General features: G+C 39.4%; 2 protein-coding genes across 2 annotated transcripts; both read left to right on the forward strand.

Annotated features, from left to right (window-relative positions):
* The first annotated feature begins 21 nt into the window (after positions 1–21).
* Positions 22–19147, forward strand: LOC123878760 (zinc finger protein 26). The gene is made up of 11 exons (XM_045926063.1): positions 22–353; positions 1071–1245; positions 2281–2373; positions 3605–3739; positions 5032–5379; positions 5976–6073; positions 6962–7011; positions 10554–11645; positions 13238–13893; positions 16493–16760; positions 18536–19147. The coding sequence occupies exons 1-11, from the start codon at positions 277–279 to the stop codon at positions 18976–18978; spliced, it is 3435 nt and encodes a 1144-aa protein (XP_045782019.1). The 5' UTR covers positions 22–276; the 3' UTR covers positions 18979–19147.
* On the forward strand, positions 14450–16414 carry LOC123878765 (oocyte zinc finger protein XlCOF28-like). The gene is made up of 3 exons (XM_045926069.1): positions 14450–15130; positions 15417–16226; positions 16393–16414. The coding sequence occupies exons 2-3, from the start codon at positions 15431–15433 to the stop codon at positions 16398–16400; spliced, it is 804 nt and encodes a 267-aa protein (XP_045782025.1). The 5' UTR covers positions 14450–15130; positions 15417–15430; the 3' UTR covers positions 16401–16414.
* Positions 19148–22438: the final 3291 nt, after the last annotated feature.

Raw genomic sequence — 22438 nt, forward strand, 5'->3', positions numbered from 1 at the left:
TTCACCATCACCTGTCTGTGCCTAACTTCTTTCTATAAACTGTATTTCTTTCTTTGCATCTCATCATAATTTATTTTCCAATTATTTTAGTGAAGACTATAAATTATCGCTACTAATTTCTGAATAAAGATAAATAACTTAACCAATAAAGGCAATAAAATTGAAAACTGAAATAAAGATAAACTTAGAAAGATACACGGCAAAGTTTTAAGTAATATTGTGAATTGGAGATTCCAGTCAAAATCATCTTTAGTTATAACAATTTAAGCATTGAAAATGCGGTGTTTTGTGCCTTTTTGCAAGAATACTTCCGAAAATGTATCAGAAAGGGGGCAGAGGATTAGTTTTCATAGGTGAGTATTTCTGAGTTTACATCATGTAGGATGAGTAACATGATTCAGATCCTACAAAACACAGTTCCCGCAAAGAACCGGATGCTTAGGTGTGAACGCACCAATCACCATACTGTTTGCTAATGTATAACTTACTAGCTGACGCCCGCCACTTCGTCAGCGTAGATTTAGGTTTTTCGAAATCCCGTAGGAACTCTTTGATTTTTCGGGATAAAAAGTAGCCTATGTGCTAATCCAGGATATTATCTATCTCCATTCCGAATTTCAGCCAAATCCGTTCAGTTGTTATTGCGTGAAAGAGTAACAAACATACACACAAACACACAAACTTTCGCCTTTATAATATTATTAGAGTGATAGTGTGATGTGATAAGAGTGACTAGATGATGCCCACGACTTCATCCGCGTGGATTCATTTTAAATCCTGTTGAAACTTTGCTTTTCCGGGATAAGAAGTTGCCTATGTCAGTTTCTGGGATGCAAACTACTTACCGCTATACCAAATTTCATATAAATTGGATAAACGGATGAGCCTTTAAGAATCCCGTGGAGACTCTTTGATTTTTCGGGATAAAAAGCCTGTGTCCATCCCCGGGAGGTAAGCTAACTGTGTACCAAATTTCATTAAAGTCGGTTAAACTGTTGGGCCATAAAAAGCAGACAGACAGACACACTTTTGCATTTATAATATTAAAGTATGGACGTGGTAATTTCCAGTTTCCCCAGTGAAGTGTATGCCCGTGGTGCTTGGCTCAGAGCCCTCGGCAAACAAGGCAGCCTCCTACCAGACTCGGCTGTGGTCTGCTCGCAGCATTTTGTTAATGATGACATTTATGAAACAGAAGGTGGCTCAAGGGTAATAGCCAATGGTGCTATTCCTTCAACAGTGCAGGTAACTCATACTTGATAGTGTTTTTTTTTAATTTCTTATTCCATTACAAGTTAGCCCTTGACTGCAATCTCATCTAGTGGTAAGTGATAATGCAGTCTAAGATGGAAGGTATGGCAGTTTTTACTAAACTCATACCCCTTCTCACTCTAATAGGAGAACCATGTTCTATTGAACATGGTTCTCCTATTAGAGTGAGAAGTGGATATTAGAGTGGAGAGAGTGGGTGGATGGGTTTCAGGTTAGCCCGCAGTATCTTAGATTGCATCATCACTTACCACCAGGTGAGATTGCTGGGCTAACTTGTATTTGAATTTTAAAACAAAAGGATTTGGCTAACCATGCTAAGTGCAGATTGGCAGACTCCACACACTTAAAAACATTATGCAGAAGTCTTGTAGAGCATGCAGGGTTTCCTTGCAATGTTTTCTTTCACCATTAAAGCAAGTGATATTTAATTGTTTAAAACTCACACCTGTGCTCACACTGTATAATTAGGCTGCTTTTCCACCAGAGATGTGCTATGCTACGTTGCTATGGATGCGTTTGATATCCACCAATCATATTCATTGGTGCACATAGCTTTGCACTGGTGGAAGCAGATTCAACTAAGATATGTTTTTTATATGGAAGGATGCGTGCGTCGCGAGTGGTGTAGCTATGTGCAGGCACGGCAGGACGCGTGAGCGCCTCTCTTCACCGCGTCGCTCTCGCCGCTTCCCTACTATCGATACATCGCATAGCTCGAGCTGCGCATCTTTCTCGCGCAGCTACTTTGCGGCGGCGCATCTTCATAGCACATCCTCCTCACACAACTACATAGCTTAGTATTGGTGGAAACAGTCACATATTTACATAGCTGCATAGCACATCTCTGGTGGAACGGCACCCTTAGGGGTGTGTGCCCAGTCTTGAAACCTGGATACCCAAGTACTGAACCCTCAGTGCGCCAGTCTGACTCACACTTGGCGGGTTTTTCCTCACATACCTGTATGGAAACAGCAATGTAGAAATAACTAAATAGTAGTATATTTACAGGTTTGCATGGTATGCCTAGACACTGACAGCAAGCTGTTTCTAATGAGTAAACACAAATTGCAAGAAGCTTATGAAAAGTTAACTGGACATCCTGTAAGTTGTTAGTTATTTATTTATCATCTTTTTAGGGTTTCAACCTCAAAAGGAAAAAGGGACCCTTTATAGGATCACTTTGTTGTCTGTCTGTCTATCTGTCATGTCTGTCGAGAAAATCAATAGGATACTTCGAGTGCACTTTGACTTACATTTCAGTTAAAACGAGACAGATTTATGCCAGCGGTATAACGCTGTCTCGTTTTAACAATCTCTTAAGTTTGAGCAAAGTCAAAGTGCCCTCTATAGATCTCAGCCTTCGTCTTATAGCACAAGTAAAGGAAAAGATCGCTAATTTGTAGTTACATCACAAACAAAAATTAAAATGTGTTCAACAAATTGAGTGTCCCTCTGACTAGCAGAGGGCACAGTAGACGAAGCGGAGGATGGGACGCGGGCGACGTGCGCGTCCCAAGGTCGGGGGACGCACTTCGTTGGTGCGTCCCGGAGGTGCGGTGTTGGGGACCGAGCAGGTCCCCGGTGGAGGGTCTGCCTCGGCAGACGTCGCTGGCTGGGTCGCGGTTGTTTGCTTCGGCGTTCCCGTGACCCAGTCGCCAGGCGACGCGCAGTAGCGCCGCTGGGGTTTAGTGGGTATTCCGGTCGCCTCTCGGCCGGCGAGTCCCACATACCCTCCCTCAGCTGGCTGGCTGGCTAGCTTCCGGGGGGGATGCGTAAATGCATTCCCCAGCGTCAACAAAAAAAAAGCCCATACTAATATGTATTATAAATGCGAAAGTGTGTCTCTCTGTCTGTCTGCTGACTTTTCATTTTTGTCACCCATTTTGATGAAAGTTACAAAATTAGGTCAGACACACTTTCGCATTAGTATGGATGGATTATGAATATTGATGTATATATTCCTCAGCCAATTTTGGACTTGCCTTTACGCAGGTTCAAAAAATCTATTAAAAATATGCTCCTGAGAAAAGCATATTATACAATCGAAGATTATGTACTTAAATGATAAAAGAGCGTGGATTTGACCTGCAGCTCGCTCCAGCAATGCGCGGGACTTTAATTACTTTTATACATGGCATAATATTGTATAGCAAATCAAGCAAAAAGAGCATCCGCCGAGTTTCTTGCTGGTTCTTCTCGGTAGGAAAGGCATTCCAAAGCAGTGGTAGATGATTTTGACGATTCAAAAGAATTTGTAAAAGTCTAATTGAATAAAAATATTTTGAATTTTGAATTTTTTGAATTCTAATTATGTTATTACTTATTGTTTCAGTTGTGTGAACTAGGAAACCTAAAACAAACAGTCTGTGTACAATGCGCTCAGAGATTGATAAATTTTAATAGATTTAGAGACAAGAGCTTGAGAGCCCGTGCACTGATGATGGATTTAGTTGAAAAACATGAATTAGTGAGTATTTAATACATGAATAACTTGCGTTCTTTCTTTATATGTACACTAGAGGATGCCCGCGACTTCGTCCGCGTGGATTTAGATTTTTATAGATCCCGCGGGAACTGTTTGATTTTCCGGGATAAAAAGTAGCATATGTCCGTCCCCGGGATATAAGCTAAGCCTGTACCAAATTTCATCAGAAATCGGTTACACTGTTGGGCCATGAAAAGGTAGCAGACAGACAGACAGATAGACAGACACATTTTCGCATTTATAATATTAGAATGGATAACACAAGCAATTTCACTCTCACCACCTGGGTGCCTCGTGCACTTCGACCGCCCGTTGTGCCAGATCCTTTTTTCCACGCACATGGCACATGCGAACTGTGGAATCAACCCCCATCAATGGTGTTCCCACTAGATTACAAAGTGGGGTCAAAAAATCAAATCGCATCGTCGGTACCTCTGGTACTACAATGTTCATGGGCGGCGGTATGCACTTAACATCAGGTGACCCGCCTGCTCATTTGCTAGCTATTTTATTATTATCATCATCATCAGCCTGTGGACATCCACTGTTGGACATAGGCCTCCCCTAAAGAGCGCCACCACACCCGGTCCTCAGCCTTCCTCATCCAGCCACTTCCCGCCAGCCGCTTTATATCGTCGGTCCATCGTACTGGAGGGCGTCCCACACGACGCTTGCTTAAACGCTTAAAAAATATCCATCCATACTAATATTATAAATGCGAAAGTGTGTCTGTCTGTCTGTCTGTCTATCTGTCTGTCTGTCTGTCTGTCTGTCTGTCTGTCTGCTACGTTTTCACGGCCCAACCGCTGAACCGATTTCAATGTTTGGCACAGACTTGGGATACATCCCGGGGAAGGACATAGGCTACTTTTTATCCTGGAAAAACTTAGAATTCCTACAGATTAAAAAACCCCGAAAACCACGTGGGCGAAGCCGCGGGCATCCTCTTGTACTTAATATTATAAATGCGAAAGTATGTCTGTCTGCTACCTTTTCACGGCCCAACAGTTTAACCGATTGTGACGAAATTTGGTACTGGGTCAGCTTATATCCCAGGGACGGACATAGGCTACTTTTTATCCCGGAAAATCAAAGAGTTCCCACGGGATTCAAGACCCATCCGCTTAACCGATTTGAATGAAATTTGGTACCGACGTAGCTTACGTCCCTGTAATTGACATAGGCATAGGGATCTATTAAAACCTAAATCCACGCGGACGAAGTCGTGGGCATCCTCTAGTATGTATATTTTAATATATAAATTGTCTCTACAGATCACAAGAGAACATATAAATAGGATAAACCGCAGACACAAACTAAAGAGTAATATAACGTTGACAACGCTAGGACCTGACCACTGTGACTTACACATACTAGAATACTCAGCAGAAAACAACCAGACAGACTCGGAGGAAACCGAACAGGAACTCCAAATTGACGTGAAAACTGAGAAAAGTGATGATTCTGTATCAATTGTCGACGACACAGAAGTGATACTATATGAAGATGATTTTGTTATGGATCCATTAAAGTATGAAGATTCTCCCTTCCACTGCACACTTTGTTCTGAGGAGTTTGCCCATGAACAAGCATTCATGCAACATATGTGCATGCATATCCAGGTGAGACAATTTTGCACTATTATAGCTCGCTCACACAGGCTGCGTAAGCGTAGACGTAGCGCGTACCATTGCGTTGTAATGTATGAAACTGTATGAAACATGGCACACCGCTTGCGTAAACCGTGGACGTATGCGTAACCCGGGCCAAGTCGCGGGCATCGGCTAGTGTTAAGATATTTTGTACGATGGTACGGAACCCTTCGTATGCAAGTCCGACTCGCACTTGACCGCTTTTTAACCCCCGACCCAAAAAGAGGGGTGTTATAAATTTGACGTGTGTCTGTCTGTGGCATCGTAGCGCCTAAACGAATGAACCGATTTTAATTTACTTTTTTTTGTTTGAAAGGTGGCTTGATCGAGAGTGTTCTTAGCTATAATCCAAAAAAATTGGTTCAGCCGTTTAAAAGTTATCAGCTATTTTCTAGTTTTCTTGTAGAAAAGAAGGTTAGATAACCGTTAGGTTCATAATATTCAGGTGTCAATTGACAAATGTCAAGCTGTCAAGATGGACGTTACCTAGATATACCTACATAATTATTTATTTGAAAATGATTTGTGGGGGGTGTTGAAAATTTTTAATTTACACTTGTTGACAGAATGGTGACTGCGATGGGGATGACATATCACAAGAATGCAAGCCTGATACAGCCGCGGGTTCCAGCTCTTCAAACTCTTCACTCATCACTGAGAACAAGTCAGTATACCTACCAGTACCAATTCAAAATCTATACCAATAAATAAAATTGAAGTGTCGTGTCTGTTTGAACGGGCTAGTCTTCGGAATGGCTATACCTATTTAGACGGGACTTTCACAGACAAGTAGAGGATTAACCAAGGAGTTACATAGTCGCGGGCATCCCCTAGTTTTTTTTTTATAATTTTCGGGTTTCAAGAACATCCAAGTACCCTGATTTTTCATTTAGTAGACAGGCAAGCGTAGTCTTAGGGAAAAAGTTAGTTTAAATCGATGATAGCGCAGTGTTTACGCTCACTCAAAATAATTAAGAGGGCTCCTTCCGTCACTCGTTTCATACAATCGTAGTCCCAATTTCGTTTGAATATTAAGCAACCAAAGTCCATGAAATTTTGCAGACATATTCTAGAAACTAATATGTATGTCTGTGGTTTTCCAGATTTCTGTTAAAATATTCGGTTTAATATTAAGCAACCAAAGTCCACGAAATTTTGCAGACATATTCTAGAAACTAATATCTATGTCTGTGGTTTTCCAGATTTCTGTTAAAATATTCGGTTTCAAAGTTTTAATACGCGGTCTTAAAAATTTTAATACAAATCTTTGAGCTCCTATAATTTTAAAACTACATATTTTTAGAAAAATCTAAAACACCACAGACACAGATATTAGTTTCTAGAATATGTGTGCAAAATTTCATGGAATTTGGTTGCTTAATATACAAATGAAATTGAAACTACGATTGTATGAAACGAGTGACGGAGAGAGCCCTCTTAACGCCCACTGATTTTTGTCTTTGTCGTTTGTATGTAATTACGCAACAGAGAGAGCTCTATACTAACTTCTCTCCGTGGATAGAGTGTATATACCTCCTGATATATTTCACAGGCCGGCAGACCCCAGTCTTTCCACAGACGCTGATCAGACCGAAGCTGAAGGTAAGATACTTCATTATTAATCACTAGAAAATGTCCGCGACTTCGTCCGCGTGGATTTAGGTTTTTTAAGATCCCCCGGGAATTGTTTGATTTTCCGGGATAATAAGTTAAGCCAATGTCAATAACATGGACGCAAGCTACCTCGATACAAAATTTCATATAAATCGGTTTAGCGGATGGCTCTTTAGGAATCCCGTGGGAACTCTTTGATTTTCCGGGATAAAAAGTAGCCTAGCTATGTCCGTCCTCGGGATATAAGCTAACTCTGTACCAAATTTTGACAGAATCGGTTAAACTGTTGGGCCGTAAAAAGGTGGCAGGCATACAGACAGACACACTTTCGCATTTATAATATTAAAGTATTTAGTATGGATAATTATAATTAGTATGGATTCATATAACAAATACAAGGGATAACGTAGAATGCTAGCAAAAACAAAAATCCTTTATTTCCTTAAAGTTCGCAATGTCCTGCAAATAAAACACATGACTGAGACTAGAGGTCAACGAATGTTGCGTAGATAAGTGCTGCGGAGTCAATCCCACGTCGTAGGCGGGACTTTGCACGCTATAAATTGCGGGTTTAAAAAAACTACATGTATAAGGCAAATGGTTATTGGTAAATGGTATGGTATATTGGTATAATGGTTGGTGGTTACACCCTAAATGTATGTCAGGATAGGATGGCCGATAATGCACTTTTCTTCCACTTGTTGAGATTTATTTATTTACTAGCTGTGCCCGCGACTTCGTTCGCGTGGAATAGTGACTTTTCGTGCAGCATATATTCTGTACGTTAAAAATGATCCGTTGTTAAGATCCGTTTGGGCTGAAATTTAGAATGGAGATAGATTTTACTCTGGGTTAGCACATAGGCTACTTTTTATCCCGGAAAATCAAAGAGTTCCCACGGGATTTTTAAAAAACTACATCCACTCGAACGAAGTCGCGGGCATCAGCTAGTGCAATTATAAATGCACAGGAAATGAGTATTTAGCTAAGCATATGAGAACTCACACTGTTAAGAAACCATCATGTTCGTGAACCGCTCGCCTCACTCCGTCACCGGAGAATGCTCAGGCGATACACTCTACAACAGACAGTGTGCTTCGTGTAGAGCGTGTCAAGGAGGATCTGTGTATGTCACGCCCGCTTTGAGGATTCTTGATGTTAAAATTATAATTATTATTATTAAGCAAGAAATAGTTATCTAATTCTGAAAAAAATTACATTAAATACCTACAATGTTAAATGATTGAATAACCAGTTATTATATTAAAAAAAATTGGTTGTCTGTAAAGTGTGCTTCTTTGTCGCTCGTTCCGCGCTCTCGCTTGCACTTCAAGCCTTACATGGAACGCCTCAGAGCGAGGTAACGCCGCATGAGTCATGTTTTTTCGTGCGTGCAGCCGGCTCTATCGAATTATAAGACGTTGTCACGTCAATAAAAGTTATTTGAGTATAAGTTCTGTATTTTTTTATTCTACGAATCTACTAATAGTTGCTAAATATAATAGTAAGTTGCGGTCGCCTCTGAGCTGGAACTCTTAGGGAGTTTGTGCACGCTTGTACAAAATGATTGTTCATTTACGTACGTAGCCAGCTTTAGGCTGCTCTATTGTCAGTGCGTCCGTCGAGTGAGCAACCAGAGGCACGTGGAAAAGGGAGAAATTTCTTAACCCTGAAATCCATAGGTACTATATAATATTATAAATGCGAAAGTGTGTGTGTCTGTCTGTCTGTCTGCTACCTTTTCACGGCCCAACAGTTTAACCGATTCTGACGAAATTTGGTAGAGAGTTAGCTTATATCCCGGGGACGGACATAGGCTACTTTGTATCCCGGAAATTCAAAGAGCTTCCACGGGATTCCTGAAAACCCATCCGCTTAACCGATTTGTTTGTTTGGTGCCGAGATAGGTTGCGTCCCTGTAATCGACATAGGCAACTTTTATCCCGGAAAATCAAACAGTTCCCAAGGGATCTTTAAAATCCTAAATCCACGCGGACGAAGTCGCGGGCATCCTCTAGTTTTCAATAAATTGTTCCTATCGATCGATCGACCTGTCCCGTGGCCATCTTCATGATCCAACTTGACCAAACTACATTTTAAAAGTAAAATGTTACTCCTCTTAGTGTAGACTGCCTCTCTCAGAAAAAACGAGTTTTTTGAAAATTTCTGCGTTAAGAAGTTTTTTTTTTTTTTCACTATAGGCAAGCGCTTGACCACAATCACACCTGATGGAATGGAAAGTGATGATGTGGTCTAAGATGGGACGCGTTTACCTAGAAGGTGCCTATTCACTCTTGTTTTAAAGATACCCGGATTGTAATTGGTAGGAAACACAGATCGCGGGAGAGTATTCCAAACCTTAGCCATGCGTATGAGGAATGAAGATGCAAAACGTTTCGTGCGTGTAGATGGAATGTCGTTTCTCCCTTGTGCTATAATTTATCATTTTTGCAGCTAAATTTGCAACTTGTTATAGAGTTTTGTACGTTATTAGATAGCTGAGAATGTGTAGAAGCTTTAGACATAATCTGCAGGCCAAAATTTTCAGTGATTTTAAGAAAAAGAATAGCATTTATGGCAATTTTTTTATAGCAAAGTAACCAAATAGAAATTATGAAACTTAGGGCTCCTTAGAACCCTAAGCGGGGAACCTATAATAATTATGTTTGTTTTTTAAAAATGTTTGTCTCTTAGAAACGAAATAAAAAGTTGGCAGTATATACCTTATAGGTATAGTTGCCTTACTTTTTTTAAATAAATTTTAAAAGAAACAAATACGTATTTTTTCTGAAAACGATCAATCACTCAAAAACGGGGCCTTCTGGCCCATAGGTGTTCAGAGGTTATTTGATAGCATTTGACCTCCTCTCAAAGAGGAGGTAACGTTTTACTGGACGCTATATTAAAAACTATTTCCCCGCTCCAAAATTAAAAAAAAAAAAATTGGTTGTCTGTAAAGTCGGTTTACTGACGATAGTTGAACGTGACAACAAAGGCCGATTGTGCTTCTTTGTCGCTCGTTCCGCGCTCTCGCTTGCCTTACATGGAACCCCTCAGAGCGAGGTAACGCCGCATGAGTCATGTTTTTTTGTGCGTGCAGCCGGCTCTATCGAATTATAAGACGTTGTCACGTTAAAAACATCGAAATCGGAGCTATTTCTGAGGACTTCATTGACTCCACTAATAGCTCTCCAGCCTATATTAAGAAAAAACCCGGTGGCTGGAAATACATTTATTTCATTACATCCAACGGAACAAATTCAGTTCTAAGTTAATTTGGTTGAACAAATCTGGAACTAATTACCTGACCTACCTACGGCCTCCTACGATGTGTGGTCCCGCTGAGTGTTGAAGCACATTTAGTGCTTGCATATTCGTTCTGCACATGCCGCCTTAGTATACAGGTTGATGAGTGGTCACACGTTTGCCAGAAGAGCTATTTTACAGCTCAACTGCGTGCTGGCGAATCACCTAAATATAGCGATTAACTACGCTAAATATAAAACAGTAAGAAAAGTGTTTTGTTTCAGTCGCTGCCTTGTCGATGAGTGTTGCGACAAATGACGAGAACAAAGTTCACGCTACTGAAGAAGCCGATACAATCCTGAAAACTGAAAAAGTGTTTGAAATGAGCAATAGCGAATTAGAAAACCAATCATCTGAAAGCACTTGTAAAATTAATATGAACATCAATAGTTTCAAGAATTGTGTAGTCAAGTTATATGATATTTTCTCAAATCAGAAAGTTATTCCACATAAAACACGCAGGGCTGATATGGCTTGTGACAGTCAGAATATTGCGTCTAAAGATTCCAGTTATCAGGCAACAAATCAGAAGGAAGTCCTTACGACAGAATACATTGTACCAGTCACTAGTAGTACTAGTCTGAATGATGTCATTAATAGAGACCAATGTATTAATTCATCGCAAAATAGTTTGTGTACTGAGAAAAATTCGTTCACTTGTGATATTTGTCGGAAAAAGTTTATTAGAAAAAGTCTTTTAGTTAATCACATTAAGATCCACACTGAAGTAAGAAAGTTCACTTGCGAGATTTGCCAACACAAATATAAATATCAATGTTCTTTGACAAGGCACATGAGAGTTACTCACATGGGTATAAAGCCATTCTCGTGTTCGTTATGCAAGTACAAAAGTGCGGAAAATAGCCATCTAGTGGAGCACTTGAGAATTCACACTGGTATAAAACCATTCTCGTGTACGTTATGCGATTACAAATGTGCACAAAGTAGCAGTTTGATGGTGCACTTACGAACTCACACTGGCATAAAGCCATTCTCGTGTTCGTTATGCAAGTACAAAAGTGCGAGAAACTGCCATCTAGTGGAGCACATGAGAACTCACTCTGGTATAAAACCATTTTCTTGTACGTTATGCGATTACAAATCTGCAACAAATAGCCAGCTAGTGAACCACATGAGAACTCACTCTGGAATAAAACCATTTTCTTGTACGTTATGCGATTACAAATCTGCAACAAATAGCCAGCTAGTGAACCACATGAGAACTCACTCTGGTATAAAACCATTTTCCTGTACGTTATGCGATTACAAATGTTCGAGTAATAGCCATCTAGTGAGGCATATGAGAACTCACACTGGTGAGAAACCGTCATGTTCGTGAACCGCTCGCCTCACTCCGTCACCGGAGAATGCTCAGGCGATACACTCTACAACAGACAGTGTGCTTCGTGTAGAGCGTGTCAAGGAGGATCTGTGTATGTCACGCCCGCTTTGAGGATTCTTGATGTTAATATTATAATTATTATTACTAAGCAAGAAATAGTTATCTAATTATGAAACACAATACATGTAATACAATGTTAAATTATTGAATAACCACTTTATTAAAATGATTTTAAGTATAAGTTCTGTTTTTTAATCCTACGAACCTACTAATAGTTGCTTTGCTAAATATAATAGTAAGTTGCGGTCGCCTCTGAGCTGGAAATCTTAGGGAGTTTGTGCACGTTTGTACAAAATGATTGTTCATGCTTGCAGTTACGTACGTAGCCAGCTTTAGGCTGCTCTACATTCGGCACGTCCGTCGAGTGAACAGCCGTTGCTGACAAGTTCGCAAGCCCCAACAGTGAACTGTACGCCTAGTGAGACGTCGCACTGATTAATTAATTTTATTATTGGTGCGACCTCGAGCAAACAGGCGACCGCAAGCCATACGCCTGGTGAGACCGCGGCTTGAGATATTGATACACGGGACTAGCGTGCGAGTTCAATGCACACAATAATAAGGAAACTGTTAATTGCGTGTCGGTACACTCGGCGGGAGTCGGGGCCTACATAGTAGGAGAACGTAGATAGGTCAGTTAATCAAAATGTAAAAATAAAATCTTGCAAGAAAGGCTATTTATTTTTAAAAAAAATTACGTAATAGAATTGCTTTATTTAAACGTATTTACCAAAAACAAAACTAAAGTTTCTTTATTGAGAGCTAGGCTCTTCAGCCTATAGTTAGAAATTATCTCGGTGGCTGGAAAAACATTTATTTCATTACATCTCACGGAACAATTCAGTTTTAAGTTAATCTAGCTGAACATAGCGATTACTACGCTAAATATAAAACAGTAAGAAAAGTGTTTTGTTTCAGTCGCTGCCTTGTCGATGAGTGTTGCGACAAATGACGAGAACAAAGTTCACGCTACTGAAGAAGCCGATACAATCCTGAAAACTGAAAAAGTGTTTAAAATTAGCAATAGTGAATTAGAAAACCAATCATCTGAAAGCACTTGTAAAAATAATGTGAACATCAATAGTTTCAAGAATTGTGTAGTCAAGTTATATGATATTTTCTCAAATCAGAAAGTTGTTCCACATAAAACACGCAAGGCTGATATGGCTTGTGACAGTCAGAATATTGCGTCTAAAGATTCCAGTTATCAGGCAACAAATCAGAAGGAAGTCCTTACGACAGAATACATTGTACCAGTCACTAGTAGTACTAGTCTGAATGATGTCATTAATAGAGACCAATGTATTAATTCATCGCAAAATAGTTTGTGTACTGAGAAAAATTCGTTCACTTGTGATATTTGTCGGAAAAAGTTTATTAGAAAAAGTCTCTTAGTTAATCACATTAAGATTCACACTGAAGTAAGAAAGTTCACTTGCGAGATTTGCCAACACAAATATAAATATCAATGTTCTTTGACAAGGCACATGAGAGTTACTCACATGGGTATAAAGCCATTCTCGTGTTCGTTATGCAAGTACAAAAGTGCGGAAAATAGCCATCTAGTGGAGCACTTGAGAACTCACACTGGTATAAAACCATTCTCGTGTACGTTATGCGATTACAAATGTGCACAAAGTAGCAGTTTGATGGTGCACTTACGAACTCACACTGGCATAAAGCCATTCTCGTGTTCGTTATGCAAGTACAAAAGTGCGACAAACGGCAATCTAGTGGAGCACATGAAAACTCACTCTGGTATAAAACCATTTTCTTGTACGTTATGCGATTACAAATCTGCAACAAGTAGCCATCTAGTGAGGCACATGAGAACTCACTCTGGTATAAAACCATTCTCATGTACGTTATGCGATTACAAATGTATACAAAGTGGCAGTTTAGTGATACACATGAGAACTCACACTGGCATTAAACCATTTTCGTGTTCGTTATGCAAGTACAAAAGTGCGACAAAAGGCTATCTAGTGATACACATGAGAACTCACACTGGCATTAAACCATTTTCGTGTTCGTTATGCAAGTACAAAAGTGTGACAAAAGGTTATCTAGTGATACACATGAGAACTCACACTGGCATTAAACCATTTTCATGTTCGTTATGCAAGTACAAAAGTGCGACAAAAGGCTGTCTAGTGGAGCACATGAGAACTCACACTGGCATTAAACCATTTTCGTGTTCGTTATGCAAGTACAAAAGTGCGACAAAAGGCCATCTAGTGGAGCACATGAAAACTCACACTTGTATAAAACCATTCTCGTGTACCTTATGCAATTACAAATCTTCAAGAAATAGAGATCTAGTGAGGCATATGAGAACTCACTCTGGCGAAAGACCATATTCATGCAATTTATCACACTAATATTATAAAGACGAAAGTTTGTATGTGTGTGTGTGTGTGTGTGTGTGTGTATGTTTGTTACTCCTTCACGCAAAAACTACTGGACGGATTTGGCTGAAATTCAGAATGGAGATAGATAATATCCTGGATTAGCACATAGGCTAATTTTTATCCCGGAAAACCAAAGAGTTCCCACGGGATTTCGAAGAAACTAAATCCACGCGGACGAAGTCGCGGGCGTCAGCTAGTGTAATTATAAATGCACAAAAAATGATTATTTAGCTAAGCATATGAGAACTCACACTGTTAAGAAACCATCATGTTCGTGAACCGCTCGCCTCACTCCGTCACAGGAGAATGCTCAGGCGATACACTCTACAACAGACTGTGTGCTTGTGTAGAGCGTGTCAAGGAGGATCTGTGTATGTCACGCCCGCTTTGAGGATTCTTGATGTTAATATTATAATTATTATTACTAAGCAAGAAATGGTTATCTAATTCTGAAACACAATACATTTAATACAATGTTAAATTATTGAATAACCACTTTATTATTAATTATTATTATTAAAATGATTTTAACTGTAAGTTTTTTAATTCTACGAACCTACTAATGGTTGCTTTGCTAAATATAATAGTAAGTTGCGGTCGCCTCTGAGCTGGAACTCTTAGGGAGTTTGTGCACGTTTGTACAAAATGATAGCTCTTGCTTGTCATGCATGCAGTTACGTACGTACCCAGCTTTAAGCTGCTCTACATTCGGTGCGTCCGTCGAGTGAGCGGCCGTTGCTGACCAGTTTGCAAACCCCAACAGTGAACTGTACGCCTAGTGAGACGCCGCACTGATTAATTTTATCATTGGTGCGACCTCGAGCAAACAGGCGACCGCAAGCCATACGCCTGGTGAGACCGCGGCTTGAGATATTGATACACGGGACTAGCGTGCGAGTTCAATGCACACAATAATAAGGAAACTGTTAATTGCGTGTCCGTACACTCGGCGGGAGTCGGGGCCCACATAGTAGGAGAACGTAGATAGGTCAGTTAATTAAAATGTAAAATAAAACCTTGCAAGAAAGGCCATAAATTTTCAAAAAAAGTTTACTTAATAGAATTGATTTTTTTAAACGTATTAACCAAAGGCAAATCTAAAGTTTCAAATTTATTAAGAGCTCTTCATCCTATAGTTAGAAAATATCCCGGTGGCTGGAAAAAACATTCATTTCATTACGTCTCACGGAACAAATTCAGTTTTAAGTTTATTTAGCTGAACATAGCGATTACTACGCTAAATATAAAACAGTAAGAAAAGTGTTTTGTTTCAGTCGCTGCCTTGTCGATGAGTGTTGCGACAAATGACGAGAACAAAGTTCACGCTACTGAAGAAGCCGATACAATCCTGAAAACTGAAAAAGTGTTTGAAATGAGCAATAGCGAATTAGAAAACCAATCATCTGAAAGCACTTGTAAAATTAATGTGAACATCAATAGTTTCAAGAATTGTGTAGTCAAGTTATATGATATTTTCTCAAATCAGAAAGTTGTTCCACATAAAACACGCAAGGCTGATATGGCTTGTGACAGTCAGAATATTGCGTCTAAAGATTCCAGTTATCAGGCAACAAATCAGAAGGAAGTCCTTACGACAGAATACATTGTACCAGTCACTAGTAGTACTAGTCTGAATGATGTCATTAATAAAGACCAATGTATTAATTCATCGCAAAATAGTTTGTGTACTGAGAAAAATTCGTTCACTTGTGATATTTGTCGGAAAAAGTTTATTAGAAAAAGTCTCTTAGTTAATCACATTAAGATTCACACTGAAGTAAGAAAGTTCACTTGCGAGATTTGCCAACACAAATATAAATATCAATGTTCTTTGACAAGGCACATGAGAGTTACTCACATGGGTATAAAGCCATTCTCGTGTTCGTTATGCAAGTACAAAAGTGCGGAAAATAGCCATCTAGTGGAGCACTTGAGAACTCACACTGGTATAAAACCATTCTCGTGTACGTTATGCGATTACAAATCTGCAACAAATAGCCGTCTAGTGAAGCACATGAGAACTCACTCTGGTATAAAGCCATTCTCATGTACGATATGCGATTACAAATGTGCACAAAGTAGCAGTTTGATGGTGCACTTACGAACTCACACTGGCATAAAGCCATTCTCGTGTTCGTTATGCAAGTACAAAAGTGCGACAAACGGCAATCTAGTGGAGCACATGAAAACTCACTCTGGTATAAAACCATTTTCTTGTGCGTTATGCGATTACAAATCTGCAACAAGTAGCCATCTAGTGAGGCACATGAGAACACACTCTGGTATAAAACCATTCTCATGTACGTTATGCGATTACAAATGTATACAAAGTGGCAGTTTAGTGATACACATGAGAACTCACACTGGCATTAAACCATTTTCGTGTTCGTTATGCAAGTACAAAAGTGCGACAAAAGGCTATCTAGTGGAGCACATGAGAACTCACACTGGCATTAAACCATTTTCGTGTTCGTTATGCAAGTACAAAAGTGCGACAAAAGGCCGTCTAGTGGTGCACATGAGAACTCACACTGGCATTAAACCATTTTCGTGTTCGTTATGCAAGTACAAAAGTGCGAGAAACGGCCATCTAGTGGAGCACATGAGAACTCACTCTGGTATAAAACCATTTTCTTGTACGTTATGCGATTACAAATGTTCGAGTAATAGCCATCTAGTGAGGCACATGAGAACTCACACTGGCGAAAGACCATATTCATGCAATTTATGTAATTATAAATGCACAAAAAATGATTATTTAGCTAAGCATATGAGAACTCACACTGGCGAGAAACCATCGTGTTCGTGAACCGCTCGCCTCACTCCGTCACAGGAGAATGCTCAGGCGATACACTCTACAACAGACTGTGTGCTTGTGTAGAGCGTGTCAAGGAGGATCTGTGTATGTCACGCCCGCTTTGAGGATTCTTGATGTTAATATTATAATTATTATTACTAAGCAAGAAATGGTTATCTAATTCTGAAACACAATACATTTAATACAATGTTAAATTATTGAATAACCACTTTATTATTAATTATTATTATTAAAATGATTTTAACTGTAAGTTTTTTAATTCTACGAACCTACTAATGGTTACTTTGCTAAATATAATAGTAAGTTGCGGTCGCCTCTGAGCTGGAACTCTTAGGGAGTTTGTGCACGTTTGTACAAAATGATAGCTCTTGCTTGTCATGCTTGCAGTTACGTACGTAGCCAGCTTTAGGTTGCTCTACATTCGGTGCGTCCGTCGAGTGAGCAGCCGTTGCTGACCAGTTCGCAAACCCCAACAGTGAACTGTACGCCTAGTGAGATGCCGCACTGATTAATTTTATCATTGGTGCGACCTCGAGCAAACAGGCGACCGCAAGCCATACGCCTGGTGAGACCGCGGCTTGAGATATTGATACACGGGACTAGCGTGCGAGTTCAATGCACACAATAATAAGGAAACTGTTTATTGCGTGTCCGTACACTCTGCAGAAGTTGGGGCCCACATAGTAGGAGAACGTAGATAGGTCAGTTAATCAAAATGTAAAATAAAACCTTGCAAGAAAGGCTATAAATTTTCAGAAAAAGTTTACTTAATAGAATTGATTTTTTTTAAACGTATTTACCAAAAACAAAACTAGTTTCTTTATTGAGAGCTAGGCTCTTCAGCCTATAGTTAGAAATTATCTCGGTGGCTGGAAAAACATTTATTTCATTACATCTCACGGAACAAATTCAGTTTTAAGTTAATCTAGCTGAACATAGCGATTACTACGCTAAATATAAAACAGTAAGAAAAGTGTTTTGTTTCAGTCGCTGCCTTGTCGATGAGTGTTGCGACAAATGACGAGAACAAAGTTCACGCTACTGAAGCAGCCGATACAATCCTGAAAACTGAAAAAGTGTTTGAAATGAGCAATAGCGAATTAGAATACCAATCATCTGAAAGCACTTGTAAAAATAATGTGAACATCAATAGTTTCAAGAATTGTGTAGTCAAGTTATATGATATTTTCTCAAATCAGAAAGTTGTTCCACATAAAACACGCAAGGCTGATATGGCTTGTGACAGTCAGAATATTGCGTCTAAAGATTCCAGTTATCAGGCAACAAATCAGAAGGAAGTCCTTACGACAGAATACGTTGTACCAGTCACTAGTAGTACTAGTCTGAATCATGTCATTAATAGAGACCAATGCATTAATTCATCGCAAAATAGTTTGTGTACTGAGAAAAATTCGTTCACTTGTGATTTTTGTTGGAAAAAGTTTATTAGAAAAAGTATCTTAGTTAATCACATTAAGATTCACACTGAAGTAAGAAAGTTCACTTGCGAGATTTGCCAACACAAATTTAAATATCAATGTCGTTTGACAAGGCACATGAGAGTTACTCACATGGGTATAAAGCCATTCTCGTGTTCGTTATGCAAGTACAAAAGTGCGGTAAATAGCCATCTAGTGGAGCACTTGAGAACTCACACTGGTATAAAACCATTCTCGTGTACGTTATGCGATTACAAAAGTGCGAGAAACTCCCATCTAGTGAAACACATGATAACTCACTCTGGTAAAAAACCATTCTCGTGTACGTTATGCGATTACAAATGTGCACAAAGTAGCAATTTGATGGTGCACTTACGAACTCACACTGGCATTAAGCCATTCTCGTGTTCGTTATGCCATTACAAATGTTTGAGTAATAGCCATCTAGTGAGGCATATGAGAACTCACACTGGCGAAAGACCATATTCATGCAATTTATGCAATTATAAATGCACAAGAAATGATTATTTAGCTAAGCATATGAGAACTCACACTGGCGAGAAACCATCGTGTTCGTGAACCGCTCGCCTCACTCTGTCACCGGAGAATGCTCAGGCGATACACTCTACAACAGACAGTGTGCTTCGTGTATACTGTAGAAATGTAGACTGTATGTGACAGTAGGCGAGCGTCTCAAGGAGGAGCTATATATGTTGGAAAACGCTGGACTTTGTCTGTGTCGGTGTTAGCTGGCGGGCGTGCTCTGCCTTTTTGGAGTGTTTTTTTTTTGTTAAAACACTGGAAAGCGCTCTAAGGGGGTATCGTGCGTATGTCGGCGAGCGCCGGCACAGACGGGGTCCATACTTGTATGGTTTATTTAACTTGTTACAAATAACTACAAACTTGACATTGGCTTATCTTTGTAAAGCCAGACGAGAGAGAAAAAAAAAAGATAACGCTTCAACACACACTTTTACACAAGAACATTTTTCATGATAAATTAAACAAATTTAAAAAGAGAATAGTTTTAATTGATGATCATTGATAGTGGATATTTTTGGGGTTTTTTTTTTACTTGAATATTTATATACATAAAAAAAAGAAGAAAGGAAAAAAAACTTTTAATCCACTTGTTTTTTATCTTACATGATGTTTTTGATTTTACTTAATGTTTTTATTTCGTTTCTAGTTAAATAGTGTGTTTTTTAGTTTAACTGTAAATGTACTTTCCATTGTTTCTAAAATATATACATATATTAAGAATTTGTACTTTAGGTTAGTGTTAAATTAGTTTTATTATTATAAAGTATACACCTGTAATTGACAACCATACTGAAGTTATTTTGTAATTTTTTTTTTTGTCTTATTTGTATGGAAGTTGTTGGTGCAATAATAAAAAAAAAACGCCCGCTTTGGCCTTAAAACGCACTAAACGGGTCTAAACGCGAAATTCAAATTTTATTTAGTAGGTAAACGATATAGTAGGCTTCTGGTACTGTAATTCCGCCAATGGCAGTATCATCTTCACAGGTTTACATTAATATCTTTACTTGAAAGTGTTCAGTTTCAGAAATTAGTCATAATAATGAGTTTGACATGAGTTACTCACAAATTATTCGATACTATAACTAATTTCTTAAACTGGACCCTTTCAAGTAAAGATTTTTATATAAGCCTGTGAAGATGATACTGCCATTGGCGCTATTAAAGTGCCATAAGCCTACGTTGTCGTATTTGTTAAGGCCTGCCCGCGAAATTTAAATTTAATTTGGTTTTCCGCAATTTGTAAACTAATACGACAACGTAGGCTTATGGTATTTTAATTGCGACAGTGGCAGTATCATCTCCACAGGTTTAAGTATATAAAAGTGTTTAGTTTAAGAAATTGGGGTAGGTATCATTGTTTAGAGCTGATTGAGTAGAGTACGAATATGTTTATATTTTTTCTTTTTAGCATCTTTTTTTTTTCCTCTCGTCTGGCTTTACACTGATTAGCCAATGTCAAGTTTGTAGTTATTCACAAGTTAGGGAAACTATATGTATAGTATAAGTATGGACTTCGTCTGTGACATCGGACATACACGCGGCGCCCCTTTAGAGCGCTTCCCAGTCAGTTCCACAAACACCAACAGACCACAAAAACCGGCCACTTCTAACAAAAAAACACTCCAAAAAGTCACAACACGCGCGCCAGCAAACGCCACCACAGACGAAGTCCCTTTTTTAGTTAGCATCTAATGTTCACAATTTAATAGGACGCTCCCCAACGACGCTCGAGGAATTAAGCCTCGTTGGCTCCCCTATCCATACTAATGTTATAAATGCGAAAGTGTGTCTGTCTGTCTGTCTGCTACCGTCTCACGGCCCAACAGTTTAACCGATTCTGACGAAATTTGGTACAGGGTTAGCTTATATCCCGGGGACGGACATAGGCTACTTTTTATCCCGGAAAATCAAAGAGTTCCCACGGGATTCCTTGAAACCAATCCGCTTAACTGGTTTGTATGTTTGGTCCATGTAACTGACATAGGCATTTTGTCCCGGAAAATCAAACAGTTCCCACGGGATCTTTAAAAAAATAAATCCACGCGGACGAAGTCGCGGGCATCCTCTAGTCTACTATAACTAAAGATATTTTAGTTATGTATCTTATTCTGTAAAAAATACAATAAATATAGAATAATTTAATTATATGTTAAGTATTAAATTAACATTAAAATGTTTTTAATTATAAGTTCTGAATTATTTTTAACCCCCGACCCAAAAAGAGGGGTGTTATAAGTTTGACGTGTGTATCTGTGTATCTTTCTGTGGCATCGTAGCTCCTAAACTACTGAACCGATTTTAATTAGCTTATCTTAGCTATACCTAATCCAAGAAAATCGGTTCAGCCGTTTGAAAGTTATCAGCTCTTTTCTAGTTACTGTAACCTTTACTTGTCGGGGATATAAATTTTTAATTTACACTTGTTATCCTATGTACCTACATACTAACTTAAACAGTTGCTTAATAAATACAACAATAGTAGGTATAGTGCGCGACAGGCTGAGATGGCAATCGGTGTGGACGATCCGCACAAATTCAAATTCAAAATATTTTTATTGAATTAGACTTTTACAAGTACATACTTTTGAATCGTCAAGACTCAAAAGCATCTACCACTTGTTCGGAATGCCTTTCCTACCGAGAAGAACCAGCAAGAAACTCGGCGGTTGCTAACCGCACAGCCACCGAGCTAACCCGCTACGGGTGAGTGGGCGGACGGTAACCCCGCCTCGTAGCCTGATTGCCATCTCAACCTGTCGCGTACTATACCTAAGTTACGGTTGACTCTGAGCTGCAACTCTTAGGTTGAGATCTGTAGAGCGCACTTAACTGAAGTTAAAACGAGATAGCGTTATTTCGCTGGCATATATCTGTCTCATTTCAGCTTAAACATAAGTCTGAGTAAAGTCAAAGTAAGTACGCTCTCAACCTTACGGTATTTAAACGGTATTTTGTGCACGCTTGGGCACTTGTCAAAGTTCAAAAATAATGTAAGTATACTCAGTACGCGACAGGTCAAGATGACAATCGGGGTATGAGGCGGCGGGAATCCCCGCACACTATCCGCACTCTATCCCGCACCAGAATATCGCGGAGGCTGTGTGGAGCGTCTTCAGTCTTTTTTTTTTTTTTTTAATCTGGCTTTACTCTGATTAGCCAATGTCAAGTTTGTAGTTATTTTCAAGTTATTGAATCTATACAAGTATGGACTCCGTCTGCGCCGGCGCCCACCGACATACACGCGGCGCCCCTTTAGAGCGCTTCTCAGTCATTTCCACCACCAAAAAACACCAACTAACACAAAAACAATCCACTCTTAACAAAAAAAAGACTCCAAAGAAGCACAGAACGCGCGCCAGCAAACGCCATCACAGACGAAGTCCTCCCCAGTCTATTACTATCGTACTAATTTTAGGGCTGCAATCTGTACCCGAAGGGTGCCAAGGGGACACTATTAAGTGCTATTACTAAGACTGCGCTGTCCGTCCGTCTG

Source organism: Maniola jurtina, chromosome 26 (genome assembly GCF_905333055.1).
Source record: "Maniola jurtina chromosome 26, ilManJurt1.1, whole genome shotgun sequence".
In the NCBI taxonomy this organism is placed as follows: domain Eukaryota; kingdom Metazoa; phylum Arthropoda; class Insecta; order Lepidoptera; family Nymphalidae; genus Maniola; species Maniola jurtina.

Bases quoted from the DNA above. Each gene is read 5' to 3' on its own strand.
- LOC123878765 (XM_045926069.1), top strand. From the start codon at position 15,431: ATGAGTGTTGCGACAAATGACGAGAACAAAGTTCACGCTACTGAAGAA.
- LOC123878760 (XM_045926063.1), top strand. From the start codon at position 277: ATGCGGTGTTTTGTGCCTTTTTGCAAGAATACTTCCGAAAATGTATCA. The intron at 7,012-10,553 runs GTAAGATACTTC...GTTTTGTTTCAG, and splicing joins TGATCAGACCGAAGCTGAAG to TCGCTGCCTTGTCGATGAGT. The intron at 16,761-18,535 runs GTATAAAACCAT...TTACTCACATGG, and splicing joins GCACATGAGAACTCACTCTG to GTATAAAGCCATTCTCGTGT.